Source organism: Danio aesculapii, chromosome 4 (assembly GCF_903798145.1).
Source record: "Danio aesculapii chromosome 4, fDanAes4.1, whole genome shotgun sequence".
Taxonomy (NCBI): domain Eukaryota; kingdom Metazoa; phylum Chordata; class Actinopteri; order Cypriniformes; family Danionidae; genus Danio; species Danio aesculapii.
In genome coordinates, this window is record NC_079438.1 from 54,321,408 (window position 1) to 54,337,515 (window position 16,108).

A 16,108-nucleotide genomic window follows, 5' to 3' on the forward strand; every position below is an offset into this window, starting at 1 on the left:
GGGCCCTATATGTGTGTGTGTGTAACCCTGGAATACAAAACCAGTCTTATGTTTGGGTAATAAGAGTATCTTTTGGCAATAGTCAAAAATGCATTGTATAAACCAAATGTTTTTATTTATTTTATGACAAATAATTTGAATATTAAGTAAAGACCATGTTCTATTGAAAAAATATGTCAATTTCCTACTGAAAACTACATTTTTGGTTAATATGCGTTGCGTAGCGCTTCACTTAAACAACTTTAAAGGTTATTTTAAACTACACATCAATGGAATTTATTCAGAACTGTGATGCATAAATCTTAATGTCTAATAGCTGACGCTTTTGTGGTCCAGGGTGACACACATACATTGTCTCTTAGCATAAAATCCCCCGTTGAGTTGCTGCCTTATACAGTATGTATATAGTTCATATCCAAAAGTGTGTTGTAATATTTCATCAGTGTGTGCATTTGCTGTTTTGTGTTTGTTTGAAAGGTTTGTGTTTGTGTCTGCTTATTATATCTCTCACCCCTGCCTTATTATGATTTCTTGCAATGATTTTGTGACAGTAAGAAACTGAGGACATAATCATGTGTTTCTGAAAACAAGCGCTGATGCTATGTATGAATACAGATATATTGAAAAATACTATTTTTTTCCTTTACTTTTCTACGTATGTGCTGTGCACAGCAGTTTAATCATATTCCTGATGTTAATAAAACTATTATAGTTCTTTTTCTTTTATTTTATATGTGTGTGCATTTGTTTCCTATTTTAATTATGCTCAAGTAGCAAGTCCAGTCAAGATTACAGTGTCCAGAACTGACACTTTTCTAGAAATAACTTCAACTTCAGTTACGCTGTCAGGATGTCCCACTCATTCAGATCATTTATAAAACATCAAACAGTTCAATAAATGACTCGCAAGAAATTCATAAGCCTCTTCCCTGTCATGCTTATTTGAAGATTTTGTCTCAATCTTGATTCATCACCAGAAATCTCAGCTTTAAATACAGTTTCTGTAGGGCCACAGCTCTGCAGTTTAGTTCCAACCCTGCCTCAACACACTTACCTGTAGGTTTCAAACAAAAATGAAGAACATTTCCTCCCCAATTTCTGTTTAACAGAGAGATGTTTTCAACACATTTCTAATCATTATAGTTTTAATAACTCATTTCTAATTACTGATTTATTTTATCTTTGCCATGATGACAGTAAATAATATTTGAGATATTTTAAGACACTTCTATACAGCTTTAAAAATAGAGCTTAAAGGAGCTAATAATTTTGTCCCTAAAATTACTTAAAAAAAAATTAAAACTGCTGTTATTCTAGCGGAAATAAAACAAATAAGACTTTCTCCAGAAGAAAAAATATCATCAGACATACAGTGAAAATTTCCTTGCTCTGTAAAAAAATCATTTGGGAAATATTTAAAAAAGAAAAAAAAATTCAAATGGGGGCTAATAAATCTGACTTCAACTGTATATGATGACATCTAGACTGAATAATGCTGTTATTAGATCTAGATTATAAATATAATATTATAATTAATATTAATATGTGGAAAATATTGATATAAAAGCTTATATGTAGTGATATGTAATGAAAAAATATATAATATATATAAAAGCCATGATTATTATAATTGTTTTCTATAATTTTGAAGTTCTTGTATATTATATTCAGGTTGTGCATTACCGGTCACTGTTCGTGAATGTGCTACAGGTTCCCTCTGCTGGCCAACATTAGAAATTCCATTTCTTATACTATTTATATTATACACAATTGTATTCACTATAGGCCAACGCACAAACTACACACAAACTAAGTTGAACATTACTAAATTTATTTGCTTGCTTATATTCAGCCCAAAATAATTTGCAAAATAAATTGTTTGCAACCACTTACTTTAAAAAAATGTAAATGGGATGAATATTGTTTCAGTGTATAGCTATTAATTTTAATAAATTTAAATTTTTTTTAATAAATTGTAAAGCTATTAATTAATACAAGCGCATTTATCCTATATCTCTATGCGTGCGTTATGCTGATCGTGGAGTGAATTTTGATTGATGAATCATTTAGTCATAATTAAGTATATATATAAAACGGCCTATTGGGTTACACATAGGCTAATGACATGGTTATTTATCATTGAGAACACTATTAAAGGATTCTCAAATGCACGATATCTTTTAAAAATGAGCAGATTTCGCATTTTCTGTTTTCAGTGTTATTTTAAGACGTTTGAATACTTAGAAAGCCCATTTTGGTGCCAAATTGACAAACCAATTATGGTTTACCAGTCAATTGCCTTCATAACAAACAGAAGGTGGACATGCTGAATCCACCCCCTCACATCCTCTGGCTCTGGGGGAGAGTGTTGCGTAAAGGAGTGGCACAGGATGCGTTTAAATAGCCGCGCTCACCAACTTTTACGCATCACAACTTCTTCAGCTCCGCAAACCCGGCTTTTCGCGCTCTGTCAAGATGCGTTGCGCACTTTCCAACTTGCACATGCTGCATTCATCCGTCCTCGCGCTGTGGCTCACGGCTCTCCAGGGACTCAGACCTGCAGATGCGGCCCCCAATCCTTCTCCACTGCTGGGCTCCAACTGGGGGAACCCGCGGAGGTACATCCACCTTCAGACCACTTCAGACTTAAACAACTACTACCTGGAGATCAGCCCGAATGGACACGTGCGCAAAACTACAAACCGGGGCTCATACAGTGAGTAGCCTACCTGTTGTAGATCAGGACTTTTTAAGTTCCTGATGTTCAAGGTTCTTCGTGGAAGCATCAATAACAATAAAAAAAACGTTGTTTTATAATAAACTTAATGCCAGCCATATTTAGAAGATTAAGACCAGTTAAGCCTGATTAAATAAATCATAATTATATATATATATATATATATATATATATATATATATATATATATATATATATATATATATATATATATATATATATATACACACACACATATCAATGCTGTATATACATGCAAAACAATTTCCTTCAAAGCATACTCATCTCATATGTTATACCCTCAACAGGTGTAATCTTATTGAAAACAGAAAGCAGAGACCGTCTGGCGATATTTGGAGTGAAAAGTAGCCGATTTTTGTGCATGGATACAGGAGGAACCCTTTTCACATCTGTAAGTATTCACCTATTGGAAATAAATACATTTAAGTTGTAAATAAGATGTCTCATAAATAGATTATTCACATTAACACGGTAAGTTCACATGTATTGCAACATCCAATTTTAGCAATTCTAAATTTCTGTAGCAACTAATGTAACTTCTTTTAAACCAGCGTGACAAAACTGCATAAATTTTGCCTTAAAATTACATTAAAAAGTTTTAATTCATTTAGTTTTTATTTATGTATAAAATATATTGGCGTATATATGTGTGTTCAAATAATCTGGTAAAGACAGGTCAGTTTGGTGCCATTTTTCAAACTTATATTCATTGGCTCTAATTAGGTTTAGATATCTTTATTTATGATATATAGGCTAAAGATATTTAGTTTTTCTGTAAAGCTCTAAATTAATAAAATAAAATATTTCTATATTGTAAATAAAATTCTCCTGAACGTGTATATTTTCATCTCTTACTGGAATAAAACAACAAACAAAAACAACAACAAAACTATTGCAACTGTTTACCGTGACGGAGAAGCTGCAAAATCTTTATCAGTAGGCCTATCTGATCTGCAAAATAAACATAAAACATGTTTAAAATGGCAAGACACTGCAATAACTTCTTTTAATTTATAAAATGTGCACATTTTTCTGTCTTTAGACGATCTGCAATAAGGAAGACTGTCTTTTCCACCACAAACTTCTGGAAAACCATCGTGATGTGTATTACTCCACTAAACACAGCATACTGCTTAATCTGGACGGGGCCAAACAGGCGTTTATAGCGGGACAAAACCTCCCTCAGTCGTCTCTCTTCTTGTCAGAGAAGAACACGGTTCCGTTGGAACGCCTGCAGCACCGGGAGCGCAGGAACCGGCAGGTGAACCCGACAGACCCGCTGAACGCGCTCCGGTACGCGGAGGAGTCTGATTCTAGAGCCGCGCAGGAGGACGATGGAGATCTGGATTTTGAGCCTTCAGAGGGTCAAAACATCTCTAGAGAAACCCTAGTTTCCCCTTCCGATGATGACCCTTGGGATCTTCTGCACGACACGAGCCCTGGCAGTCCTCGGATTGCAGCAATTGTCGGATAAATCCGCCAAATGTGACTCTGGACGCGCCGCTGCTTTGCGCAAAGTTAGTTGTGTGGCACCATAATATCTTCATCATTAATAAATGTTTTTTATATTGAAAATCAATGTCGCGTGTGTAGATCTGCAGATTCTTTAGGCTGTAAAATGAAAAATGCTTCATTGGATTTACAATTTTTTTAAGGTAAGTGGTTGCAAACTATTTATATGGGCTGAATTTAAACAAATTAAATTTAGTAATGTTCAACTTAATTTGTTTGTTTAAATTCAGCCCATATAAATTGTTTGCAACCCCTTACCTTAGAAATGTAAATCCAGTGAAGCATTTTCTCCAGTGTAGTTTCTGCACATCACTAAAGCTGCCAGCATGAGTTTGTCTTTTGGTGCTGGACACCACCTGTGGAAAAAACAATTGACAACCAAGAAAGTATTTATTTATTTAATTACATATGGTTTATTTATGGTATATTTATATGGATGCTTTACGTGCAGGGAAATGTTATATCTGTTTTACCCGTTTTGAATTAATAAAAGTTTGTTTCATGACTTTATTCACTCAAGTTCATTTTGTTTTCAGCAAATATGCAAAAATAAATAACGATAATATCGATGTTAATTCAAGCAAAATGGTATGCTTATGACTTGTTGGTTGTTTGGTTAGCTACTTGTTGATAAGGCTTGTTTCTGTCCTGACCCTCATTAGCTGGTTAAACATTAATGAATGAGTCTGAAACATCAGTCTGCGTCAGTCTCCAAGAATAAACCTTCCCACAGTTTTGTTTCCAGTGTCAAATGTTAGGAAGGGGTTTATAAAGACATTTAGGACCTGCTTAGGAGGAATTTCATTTAAGGCTATTTTTAGGCCTGTGTGAATTGTGTGCCTGGTTGTTTTACTAATTGAAAATGTAAATATACTTGAATTTATATAAGAACAGTTAGGTTACGTAGGCTAAGAAAAACTGTCATATTTAGCCTACATTTTCAGATTAAATCTGCTCTTAAAATTAAAAAAAAATGAATTGTATATATAGAAAATACTGAATTAAATTTAATTATAGGTTAGCAATAGCTACATAGGCTACCAAGCTTACTACATTATTGTCTTTATTGGGTTTATACCGTTTACAGAAAAACATTTAAATAAAATAGAAAGATTGAATTAAATGTACAATTATTTTAATCAAGTTTGTGACATAATCAAGAGCCGCATGCGCTTATCTTATATAACGTTAGGGTTGCATTCGCAGATTCGACATTTCCCAAAACGCGCAAAAGCTTGGAAAAGGCGAAACAATTTTAGTTGAAGTTTTTTTAACCATTTTAAAATCACACATCATTATCACAACATTTTTCTATGACTTATTTGTTGTTGAATTGGAACTATTGAACACATTTGTAACGAATTGTTCATATCTAACATTCAGATAGATTTCCGCAGTTTGTTTTCAGGCGGGTTGGATGAGGGACCAAAACAAAATATGTGCGGTGTGCTTTTTATTTAAGACCGGCTTTATAAGTGTGTTTTACAGTTATATATACTTACAATTTTAGTTAGCTGTTTGTTCCGCTGCTTAACGTTCAGTCGACAACACGCAAGGTTATTAAAACACGACAGTAGCGTCAGTTTGTTGTTGTTTATAGGACATACAGTGAGATATTTATAGATCTGATTTGACAGAATGGACAGACCTTCCAGGTATGTATGAAAGTTTTCTAAACAAGTCTTCCCCTTCGTTATAAAATCATTTTAATCATACATTAGATTACAGTGCATCGGTAGATCTTCAATACATTCAGTCATTGCTGCATCTGAAACTATATAACTGATGTGTTGGGGTTGAGATGGTTTTAAATTCGCACATTCAGACTTTCTCCTTAATATAAAACTTTCAGGAAAGTATTGTTAGCATATTCTAAATCGGAAAATCGTGTTAGTATCCAATGACTATCAAAGTACAACATTGATCACAGTCATTAAGATAGAGCTAATGTTGTTTTGAACGCATACTTGCATGATATTTCAGACTGAATATTCAAAGTAGCATAGTAAACTATATAGGGACTTTGCTACAAGTTGTCCCTGGTCAAAAATTAATGAATGTGCAAACATTAAACCTACTTTACCTAACTGACAGATGTTTGGCATTGATAATGACTTGCTTTGTTATATTAGGCCTGTCACGATGAAGAATATTTGTTGTGCGATATATTGCCACTGTAATTGTTGCGATAAGCAATATTATTGTCATATTGAGATCATTTTATGCCACTAATTAGATAATTATTATACAGCATTATAATAATGTAAATTGCTATAAACACTTTCAAGGGACAAAGACTTATTATTAAGGTTATTTAGATTCTGTAATGTGATGTTAAAAAGTGAGTATGTGAGTAAATGGAGCTGTGAGTAAATGGGGGTTGAGTAAATGAGTATGTTAAACAGGTTGATGTTAAAATGTCCTGTTGTATATACACTTGTCTTTTCGGTCATGACCCAAATAAAAAAATCGTACACATATCTTGGTAAAGCAGAAAATTTTAGCGGTTTTAAAACTTTGACTTTTCCAAACAGCGTTATACCTTATCTAGGTAATACCTAGTATTGATTATTGTGACAGGCCTATATGACATTTTCATAAACAGTCATTTTGAGTTCATAAAACTGGAATGCTTAATTAAAGGAGTTTTTTTTATCTCTCTTTCTGTGTCATCAGAAGTAAGAAGACTGTCAACTATTCAGATTTCCAAGACGATGATGGTGAGATATTTGATTTTTAAATATTGTAATGATATTACTTCAAAATGATCATAACTAAGGCTGGATTCACCTGAAAACATGCTTATGTGATTTGAGGTCAAGTTGGTTTTATATTCACACATTCAGACTTTCACCTTAATAATATAATTTCAGACAAGTATAGTTTGTTAATTCTAAATAATGAAATCATATTAGCATCCAATGGCTATTTAGCACAACATTGTTTACAGTCAACTAAAGTGCTAATGTTGTTTTAAAATCAAACTTGCATGTGATTTCAGACCAAATATTCAAAGTACGATGGTAAGCAATATAGGGAGCATGTTCCAAGTTGTCACCTAATGAATGTGCAAATATATAAAACCAACTTAACCTCAATCTTATGTATGTTTTGTGACAGATGAGGATTTTGCCTGTGTGAAACCTCCTCCCAAAAAAGCTCGAACAGATCCTGATTCTGAGAAATCAAGCAAGACCACAAGTACACCTGCAAATGGGGATGTTGATCTCGCCAGCTCTGAAAGCAGAAAGAGGTTACAAAACTTGTCTTTTCTATGGAAGCACATTTTATCAGCATTAAATCAGTGTGTAATGTGGTGAATGATTACATAACAGCCCCATTCACTGATGTGTTATTTCATTGAGGTAAAGTTGGTTTTATATTCGCACATTCAGACTTTCTCCTTAATAATATAATTTCAGAAAAGTACTGTTTGCTAATTCTAAATAGTGAAATCACATTAGCTGACAATGACTATTAAAGTATGACACTGTTCACAGTCAATTAAATAGTGCTAATGTTGTTTTGAAGTCATGATTACATGCCATTTCACACCAAATATCCAAAGTACTGTGGTAAATAATTGTACATTTACATAAAAACTGTATTAAATGTAAATTTGGCTCATATTTGTGAAAATAAAATAGCAAAACATGAATGAATTATTTTTTTTGTTCAGCACAATGAAAATATTCATGTAAAAATTAATTAACATACTTTTGACCTGTAATTTAAAAAAGTTAAATATACATAATAAGTATTGAACACGTCACCATTTTTATAAAAAAAACATATTTCTAAAGGTGCTGTTGACTTGAAATGTTCACCAAATGTTGATAACATCCAAAGAAATCCATATATGCCAAGAAAACAAATCTAATTAGTTTGCAAATTAAGTTAAGTGTAATAAAGTGAAATGACACAGGCAAAAAGTATTGAACACATGAAGAAAGGGAGGTGTAGTTCGGCAGTGAAAGCCCAGACAGCAGCTGAAATCTCTCAGTAGTCATTCAGCAACCCTCTGCTTTTCCTCATTGCAAATGAATATTAGCTGATTCAGTCCAACATCTACATTAGCAGGATGATGAAGATGAAACCAGAGTGACGAGTCTAAAACCAGCTTTACCTCATTTGTTATTTCAGGGTGTCTCTGGATGCTAAACGTTATGAAAGAGATTTAGAGGAAGCCCTAACACTGTCATTGCTAGAAACTTCAAAAATACAAGACGGAGAGCCTACAACCAAATCAGATGGACATTCTGCTGGTATGAAGAATTGAGAAGTTAAATCGTCTCACTCAGGAAGTGTAAAGCTATATTTTTACTGTTGTTTACTGTATTTCTGTGTACTGCAGATAATGATGGTGGATCTCGGCCTCCACAATGTGCACCACCTGTTTTAATACACTGCAGTGCTGATGTTATACATCCAGGTAATTGTTTTGTATTTTTTTAATTGGTCGCAAACTCATTGTTTTCTCTAGGTCTTGCAGTTTAGCATGGTTTAATTTAAGCCTGCATGATATTAGACAAATCTGATATTGCAATATTAAATTTTTCTGCAATAAATATTGCGATTTGAATACAGTTTCATAAGATTTTTTGAATAGGTCTATTTGACTGTTTTCTGGTCAGTCTAACCAGTATTCAGATACAAAAATTGAATAATCACAATCCAAAATATGTTTTTCTTATTTTGATTTGTCTAATTTCTAGTCCAGATATCCAAAAATATTCTTATATCAGCAAATATGGTTTTGTTTTCACCTTCAGAAGAAATGAGAAAATTAAGAGTTTTTGCTTAAAACAAGCTAAATTATCTGAGTAAGTAAAATAATCTTATTTTTGCTTTGAAATGTCGATATTTGGACCAGAAGAGTAACTTTTGTATAAGAGAGACTTTTTTTTTTGCTCCTCCAAACATTATTATTTCTTGTGCCCAAATGTTTTAAACACTCTTGAAATTCTCAAAGTCATAGACCTTAAAAACACATGCAAATGATCAACTTTCACTCTACTATGGTTAAACTTACCAGAGACTCTACGAATCACATGTGTTCTGTAGGTCTTGGTCAACTATTATTCCGATTCAACATTGCATATCCTGCGATACAAATATTGCAGATGTGCACATTGTGATATTGATGCTAAAACGATATATTGTGCAGCCCTAATTTCATTGTAAATACTGTATATTGGATGCTCTGACCCTGCTTGGTCACATAATCAGCAAATGTCTATTATGTTTGGTATGATGGTGGCTGAAAGAGTGATCTGGATTGGAAGTCCACTTCACCACCTACTTTTCGTAAATGGCTGACTGAAATGGTTGCTGCTCTTAAGCTTGAAAGAATTGGTTTTGCTAGGGCAGATGCTTCTGAAAAGTTTTAAACAAATCCGGGGCCTCTTTGCTTCTCTTTATAAGAGTTGAAAATTGGGCACTTCTGATTCATGGACAATTTTACTCTTACATTTACATTCCATTTACAATGTTTTGATTTTTTTTACACTATATTGTGCATGCTTGGATGGACTGGTGTTTTTTTTAATCATTATTATTATTATTATTATTATTATTATTATTATTATTATTATTATTATTATTATTATTATTATTGTTATTATTATTATTATTATTATGTTATGTCTTTTTAAATTAATTAACTTATTTAAATTGTTTGTTTTTGTATTTTCTTCATTATCATTTGTATAAAAAGTATTGTAGATCCTATAAATGTTTATTGTTCTGACTTGTGCTTATAAAATCTTTATAAATGAAATCTAAAAACAAAAACTGTATACTAAGTGCATATTTTTTTGTTTGATTATTTAACATGTATGCACTTGCAGTCTGTTCTGTAAACCAAACATGATTTTATGCAGCAGGTGATGACCAGCCTCGTCCAGAATCTCCACCTGTGCTGTTAAACTGTAGCATTGATGGCAGAAGTTTAGGTAATGCTTTTCTGTTATTAATCAGAATTTTGAAATGGACCCTTTTCTCAAGACTGTTTTGATGACGCGTTTGATGATCATCGGTATCCTAAATCCATGAAAGTTTTTAATATTCTGATTTATTTATTTATTTTTTAAATGTAGTGAAGTTTATTTCTAAACTAATTTCGAGAGGATCACGTGCTTATGATTGCACGCGGCTGGTCCCGCATTATCCAATTTATGATTCACCAATCAGATGATTCCTAAGCCACTATAAATACCCTAAGTTCCATATAACAGCCATCTTCATTTTGAAGAATCCCCCCTTCCACCCCTACTCCTCCTCCTTTCCCAGATGGCTGGCACGATGGCCCAGTGTCCTTCCACCATCCAAAAACATGCAACTTAAGTTAATTGACTAATCCAAATCAGCACCATTGACATGCTCCTAGTAAGTAGTTATCTCTTAAGAGCAATCACTATCTGTTCATTAGCTACTACAGCAGGGGAGTTCTCGAGATCTACCTGAGCTCAAACTCCACTCTCGCCTTGCAAACGGGAGGGACCCCACAGACTCGAGGATCTTATGAACTCAGGGCTCTCTCCCAGGACAGGAGTGTCTAATCAATCATCAGCCAAGTGTGAACTCTTGAATGAATGTTTATATGTATTTATTTATGTGTTATATCATCTTTGCATCAAATTACAAATAAAAAAGAATTACTTCTTGTCTGAGATGCAGTGTCTATGGGGATGGGAGAGTAAATTTGCCATTATTCTCTCTTCTGACTGCCATTATCGATCTTACAATATTTTTTTCCTTTCTCTGAAAGTCTTGATAACACCATCATGGAGTTTTTCTTCTATTATTTCAGCAAATAGGATGGTACAAAAATAATTAGTTGTAGTCTTCCATTCACTGTGCTATAAGTTTAACAAACTATGATGACTTCTGCTGCTGAGAAACCCCAAAATGTGAAGCGCGTCCATTATCAAAATACTCTGAAATTAGATTTCTTTCAGAACCCAATGGGATTGATATAAAACAGTGATTAAGAATTGTATGAATATAACATTAATATTACATCAAGAGTTGTGTGTAACTTTGTTCTTCTACTGCTATTATTATTATTTTTCAGGACTGAATATAATCAGCTTGGACTCGTCCCCTCCCAAGCCTTCTAAACGGACAGAATCCTCAGAAAAGCGGAGAAAATCACAGAAAGAGAAGAACGACAAACACGATGATGACTACCAGCCGCAAAACACACCAGGTAATCTGAGGATCTCCGAAAGTTCAGTCACATTTATCTGTTTTCAGCACACAACAGGTACAGGTTGTTACTGACTGATGTTTCAGATTCAGAAAGTGATGCTGATTTCACTGAGGAAGATGAGAACGATGAGGATGAAACTTTCACTGTAAAGAAGAAAAAGGACAAAGGGGTGAAGCAAAAGACTGAAAAAAAGGCCACGCCGGCTGTGAAGGAAAAGAAAGAGAAAAAGCCGACTAAAGCCGTGAAAGCTAAAAGCGCAGGTACATTTTCTGTTCTTAAATATTTCTAAATTTTCTCTGCTGCTGCCGTGCCATACTAAATGCCCATTCACGGCAAGAAGACACCTATATTCACATCAAGTCCACCTGAAGACACCATAACGTTTTGTTTATCGTGAGTGTGTGCTGCAGTTTTGTTGTCTGCTGTTTTAATGCTTGAGTTTTTATTAAGCAGGATGTATTAAATCAATTGAGAAACTGTAATTACTTTTAAAATAGACATGACCAAGTTGTAAATGCAATATGTTTATTGAACAGATTGTGAATTAGTAATAATGTCTTGACTGAATTTTTTTTATTCCTTAAAGATTATGCCAGATCATTTTTATTTTAATGTTTATTTAAATCATGTTTCAGAATATATAATCAGGGTGAATTAAGAAGTCTCATATTAAAAACAATAATAATTTACGCCTTAAAAAGTCTTACATTTACTGAAATATTGTGTTGTAGGACTTCAATCATTTTAAACAGGTGGTAATTTTCCAATGTTCATGTACAGCTACTCAATCAGGCCAGCATCCATACAATCACCATCAATCCAGCTCAATAAAACATTTTACAAATGCTTTATTTATTAACTCTAATGGTCAATATGGTTTAATTATCTTCCACACAAAAACATATTATTTAAAAGTTCTTCATGTAATCATAATTATTGGTGAGGACACTGATTTGGACACACTGTTGTGGATACATTATAATGTTTTAAAGCCTGTCGGTTTTTCAAAGGAAAGATATATGTGAATAAAGTGTGTGTATTCAACTAAAGTTTGCTTGTTTAAACACATTATTTAAAATATGTAGCTAAGAAATAACATTACAATTTTGTTTTGCTGGTGCAAGTAAAGATCTTTTCCAACCTTAGCGTTTAGCCTGGTATGAGCCTGATATTTCATTCATGATGGTCTTAAAAAGTCTTAAATTTGACCTCCCAAAAGCTCCAGAAACCCTGATTGATAATGAACATTTTTGAAAAGGTCTCTCCTGGAGTAATGCAAGTGTTTTTGTCATTATTTTATATAATTGTCATTTATTATTGTGTTTTTTATTATTATTTAATGTATTTATTTTATGAATGTATGTATATTTTAAATGTTTACTTTATTAAAGACAAAATCAGTAAAATATTGTAAATATTTAGAATATTTTTACTATTATTATTATTAAATATTCTAATATCAGTATATTTATCATCCTCGTTTTGAACTCTTTAATATCTCTCTCTCTGTCTGTCAGCTCCCAGTCCATCAGTCTGTCGGAGTCCAGCCACTCCTGTGTCTGTATCGAAGAAAACGCCCTCAACTCCACCGATCTCCAAACCTGCGGTCTGCTCCAGTCCTGCAGGGGGCAGACTGCCAAAGTGGAATCCTCCAGGTGAGTCTACAGGCCCAAATCATCAGTATGCATTTAAGAATTTTCACTGGAAGAGCCAAAAGTTCAGAATCAGATTGTGGTCCTTTTGTGAATTTTTCTTTCTCCCATTTTTAGGTATGGTTGGCCGGAGTCCCGGTGGATCTCAGAATGGGTCCTTAAAGTCTCCAGGACAGGGGCTGCGTTTAGGACTGTCCCGTCTGGCTCGAGTCAAACCCCTTCATCCTAATGTTGCTGCAAACTAAACAGACTTGTTTTAAAGAAAAAATATAAGTCCAGCAGAGGTTTCACCGGTAAGAGAAAATCAGAAGTCTTAAGAGAGAAAAGACTAAGTTGGATATTTTTATGCTGAAGTTTGTTCATAATTTAAAACCTTTCATCCCACATTTACAATGACACTCAGGGAATGAATGACTTTTGTTGTGGTTTTAGTATTTTTAAATGTCTTTTGTGTGTGTTGTGCTTTAGCTTTGTAAATACGCACTTTTTGATATACATTAAAGATTTTGCGATATGCAACCATCTGTTTTTGTAAATATTATGCAGCACGTTGCATTGCTGTGTAGAAATGTTCTGAATATGTGAAATATTAACGTCCTTAATATGTTATAACCACACTCTGCCTAAACCTGAAATATACATAAAACCATATAAAATGTAAATTTTGCTCATGTTTTAATGTTATAAATCACATTTGTGAAAATAAAATAGCAAAACATGAATGAATTATTATTTTTTTTGTTCAGCACAATGAAAATATTCATGTAAAAATTAATTAACATACTTTTGACCTGTAATTTAAAAAAGTTAAAGATACATCGGGGGAAATAAGTATTGAACACGTCACCATTTTTAATTAAAAAACATATTTTTAAAAGTGCCGTTGACTTGAAATTTTTACCAGATGTTGGTAACAACCAAAGAAATCCATATATGCCAAGAAAACAAATCTAATTAGTTTATAAATTAAGTTAAGTGTATTAAAGTGAAATGACACAGGCAAAAAGTATTGAACACATGAAGAAAGGGAGGTGTAGTTCGGCAGTGAAAGCCCAGACAGCTGCTGAAATCTCTCAGTAGTCATTCAGCAACCCTCTGCCCTTCCTCATTCAAATGAATATTAGCTTCTTCAGTCCAACATCTACATTAGCAGGATGATGAAGATGAAACCAGAGTGGACATTTCAGCAAGACAATGATCCAAAACACAGCAAAGCAAACTCTCAAATGCTTTCAGAGAAAGAAAATCAAGCTGTAGAATGGCCCAGCCAATCACCTGAGCTGAATCCAATAGAAAACACAAAATAAAGATCAAATTTGATGAACAAGACCGACAGAACCATCAAGATTTTAAGTCTGTGAAAAAAAATCACACCTGAGTAATGCATGTGACTTCATTCTCCATATGAGAGTCATATATCTATCTATCTATCTATCTATCTATCTATCTATCTATCTATCTATCTATCTATCTGTCTGTCTGTCTGTCTGTCTGTCTGTCTGTCTGTCTGTCTGTCTGTCTGTCTGTCTGTCTGTCTGTCTGTCTGTCTATCTATCTATCTATCTATCTATCTATCTATCTATCTATCTATCTATCTATCTATCTATCTATCTATATATATATATATATATATATATATATATATATATATATATATATATATATGTATATATATATATATATACTGTAACAAATTCTAGCTTCCACAGTTGATTTGCGTTGGCACAACAAAGGAATTACGTTATTTTAATAGTTTTTTAGTATAAATAGCTCAAACATTGTGTGTGTATATACATATATAATTCTAAATGTTATTATATTTTAAATAGCAAAGTAATGGGTAAAATCAATTGACTCATTATTAATATTATCCAGTATTTTGGAACTGCACTTATTTCTTAAAACGGAGTGGGTTGAAATATCACATCGTAAGATTTAAATATATATTTACACTTTTATTGAGTTTTTATTTGTATATCATCAAGCAAAACACTCAACCCACTCTGGTGTATGCTTTAAGTTAATCTTATTAATAGTGTTGTATTCCTTAAATTAATTCTCAAGTTATGTCTCCCTCTAGTGGCCAAACACAGTCAATGTACAGAGGAGAGATGAACAATAAACAATAGTTTCCTGACACAGTAATCTGGTTTAGCTTGATTTTAGTAAAGCCTTTCTTAAACACTATGAATTATGAAAGTGCTACGCAAATAAAGCCGAAAACCAGCTAAATAACCCACAGCAACTGCAAACAAAGATTTGTGGAAAAGTCTGTGTAAATGTTAAGCCTTGTTTGCAGAAGCAGGGTGTGAGGTTTTTAACAATACCGTACGTCAGCACTTTAAAACATCTGTTATCATTATAAATACTCAAAAATGCTACTAAAACAGGTTATATTTACAGTTTTAAATCAGATAATATATGATTTAATGAGTGGTTAGCACTGTCGCCTCACAGCAAGGTCACTGGTTTGAGTCCCGGTTGGCGTTTCTGTGTGGAGTTTGCATGTTCTCCTTGTGTTTGCGTATGTTTCCTCCGGGTGCTCCCAGTCCAAAGACATGCGCTATAGGTGAATTGGATGAACTAAATTGTGGAGTGTGTGGGAATGAGTGTGTATGGGTGTTTCCCAATACTGAGTTGCAGTTGGAAGGGCTTCTGCTGTGTGAAACATATGCTGGAATAGTTCATTCCGTTGTGGCGACCTCTGAAATGGAGACTAAGCTGAAGGAAAATGGATAATGAGTGCATTCTGTTATTATTCCTTCAGGTTATATTTCAGAAATTGTAATGTTCATAAATTAAATATTAATGTTTATTTTTCTATGAATTGGGAATTTATGCAAGACAAACTATTTTGTACATAATATAAATACCTAAATAATTCTATAATAGGCTGCAGATACACTATAAATATGTTTTAGTTGAATCAAATGAACTTTTCAAGTCATCTCAACTTACACCAATCAAATGGAC

The 16,108-nt window shown here is 33.3% G+C and overlaps 2 protein-coding genes across 3 annotated transcripts; both read left to right on the top strand.

Annotated features, from left to right (window-relative positions):
* The first annotated feature begins 2,444 nt into the window (after positions 1 to 2,444).
* Positions 2,445 to 4,436, top strand: fgf23 (fibroblast growth factor 23). Its single transcript, XM_056456120.1, has 3 exons — positions 2,445 to 2,716; positions 3,046 to 3,149; positions 3,801 to 4,436. The coding sequence occupies exons 1-3, from the start codon at positions 2,476 to 2,478 to the stop codon at positions 4,230 to 4,232; spliced, it is 777 nt and encodes a 258-aa protein (XP_056312095.1). The 5' UTR covers positions 2,445 to 2,475; the 3' UTR covers positions 4,233 to 4,436.
* Positions 4,437 to 5,683: 1,247 nt separating this feature from the next.
* rad51ap1 (RAD51 associated protein 1) lies at positions 5,684 to 13,574 on the top strand. 2 transcript variants are annotated; one of them, XM_056456111.1, is made up of 10 exons: positions 5,684 to 5,925; positions 6,947 to 6,990; positions 7,391 to 7,523; positions 8,414 to 8,535; positions 8,625 to 8,702; positions 10,153 to 10,224; positions 11,346 to 11,480; positions 11,567 to 11,743; positions 13,001 to 13,138; positions 13,253 to 13,574. In XM_056456111.1, the coding sequence occupies exons 1-10, from the start codon at positions 5,909 to 5,911 to the stop codon at positions 13,378 to 13,380; spliced, it is 1,044 nt and encodes a 347-aa protein (XP_056312086.1). In that variant the 5' UTR covers positions 5,684 to 5,908; the 3' UTR covers positions 13,381 to 13,574. The 2 variants fall into 2 exon arrangements, with proteins under 2 accessions (XP_056312086.1, XP_056312087.1); XM_056456112.1 differs by having other exon boundaries at positions 10,156 to 10,224.
* The last annotated feature ends 2,534 nt before the right edge of the window (positions 13,575 to 16,108 follow it).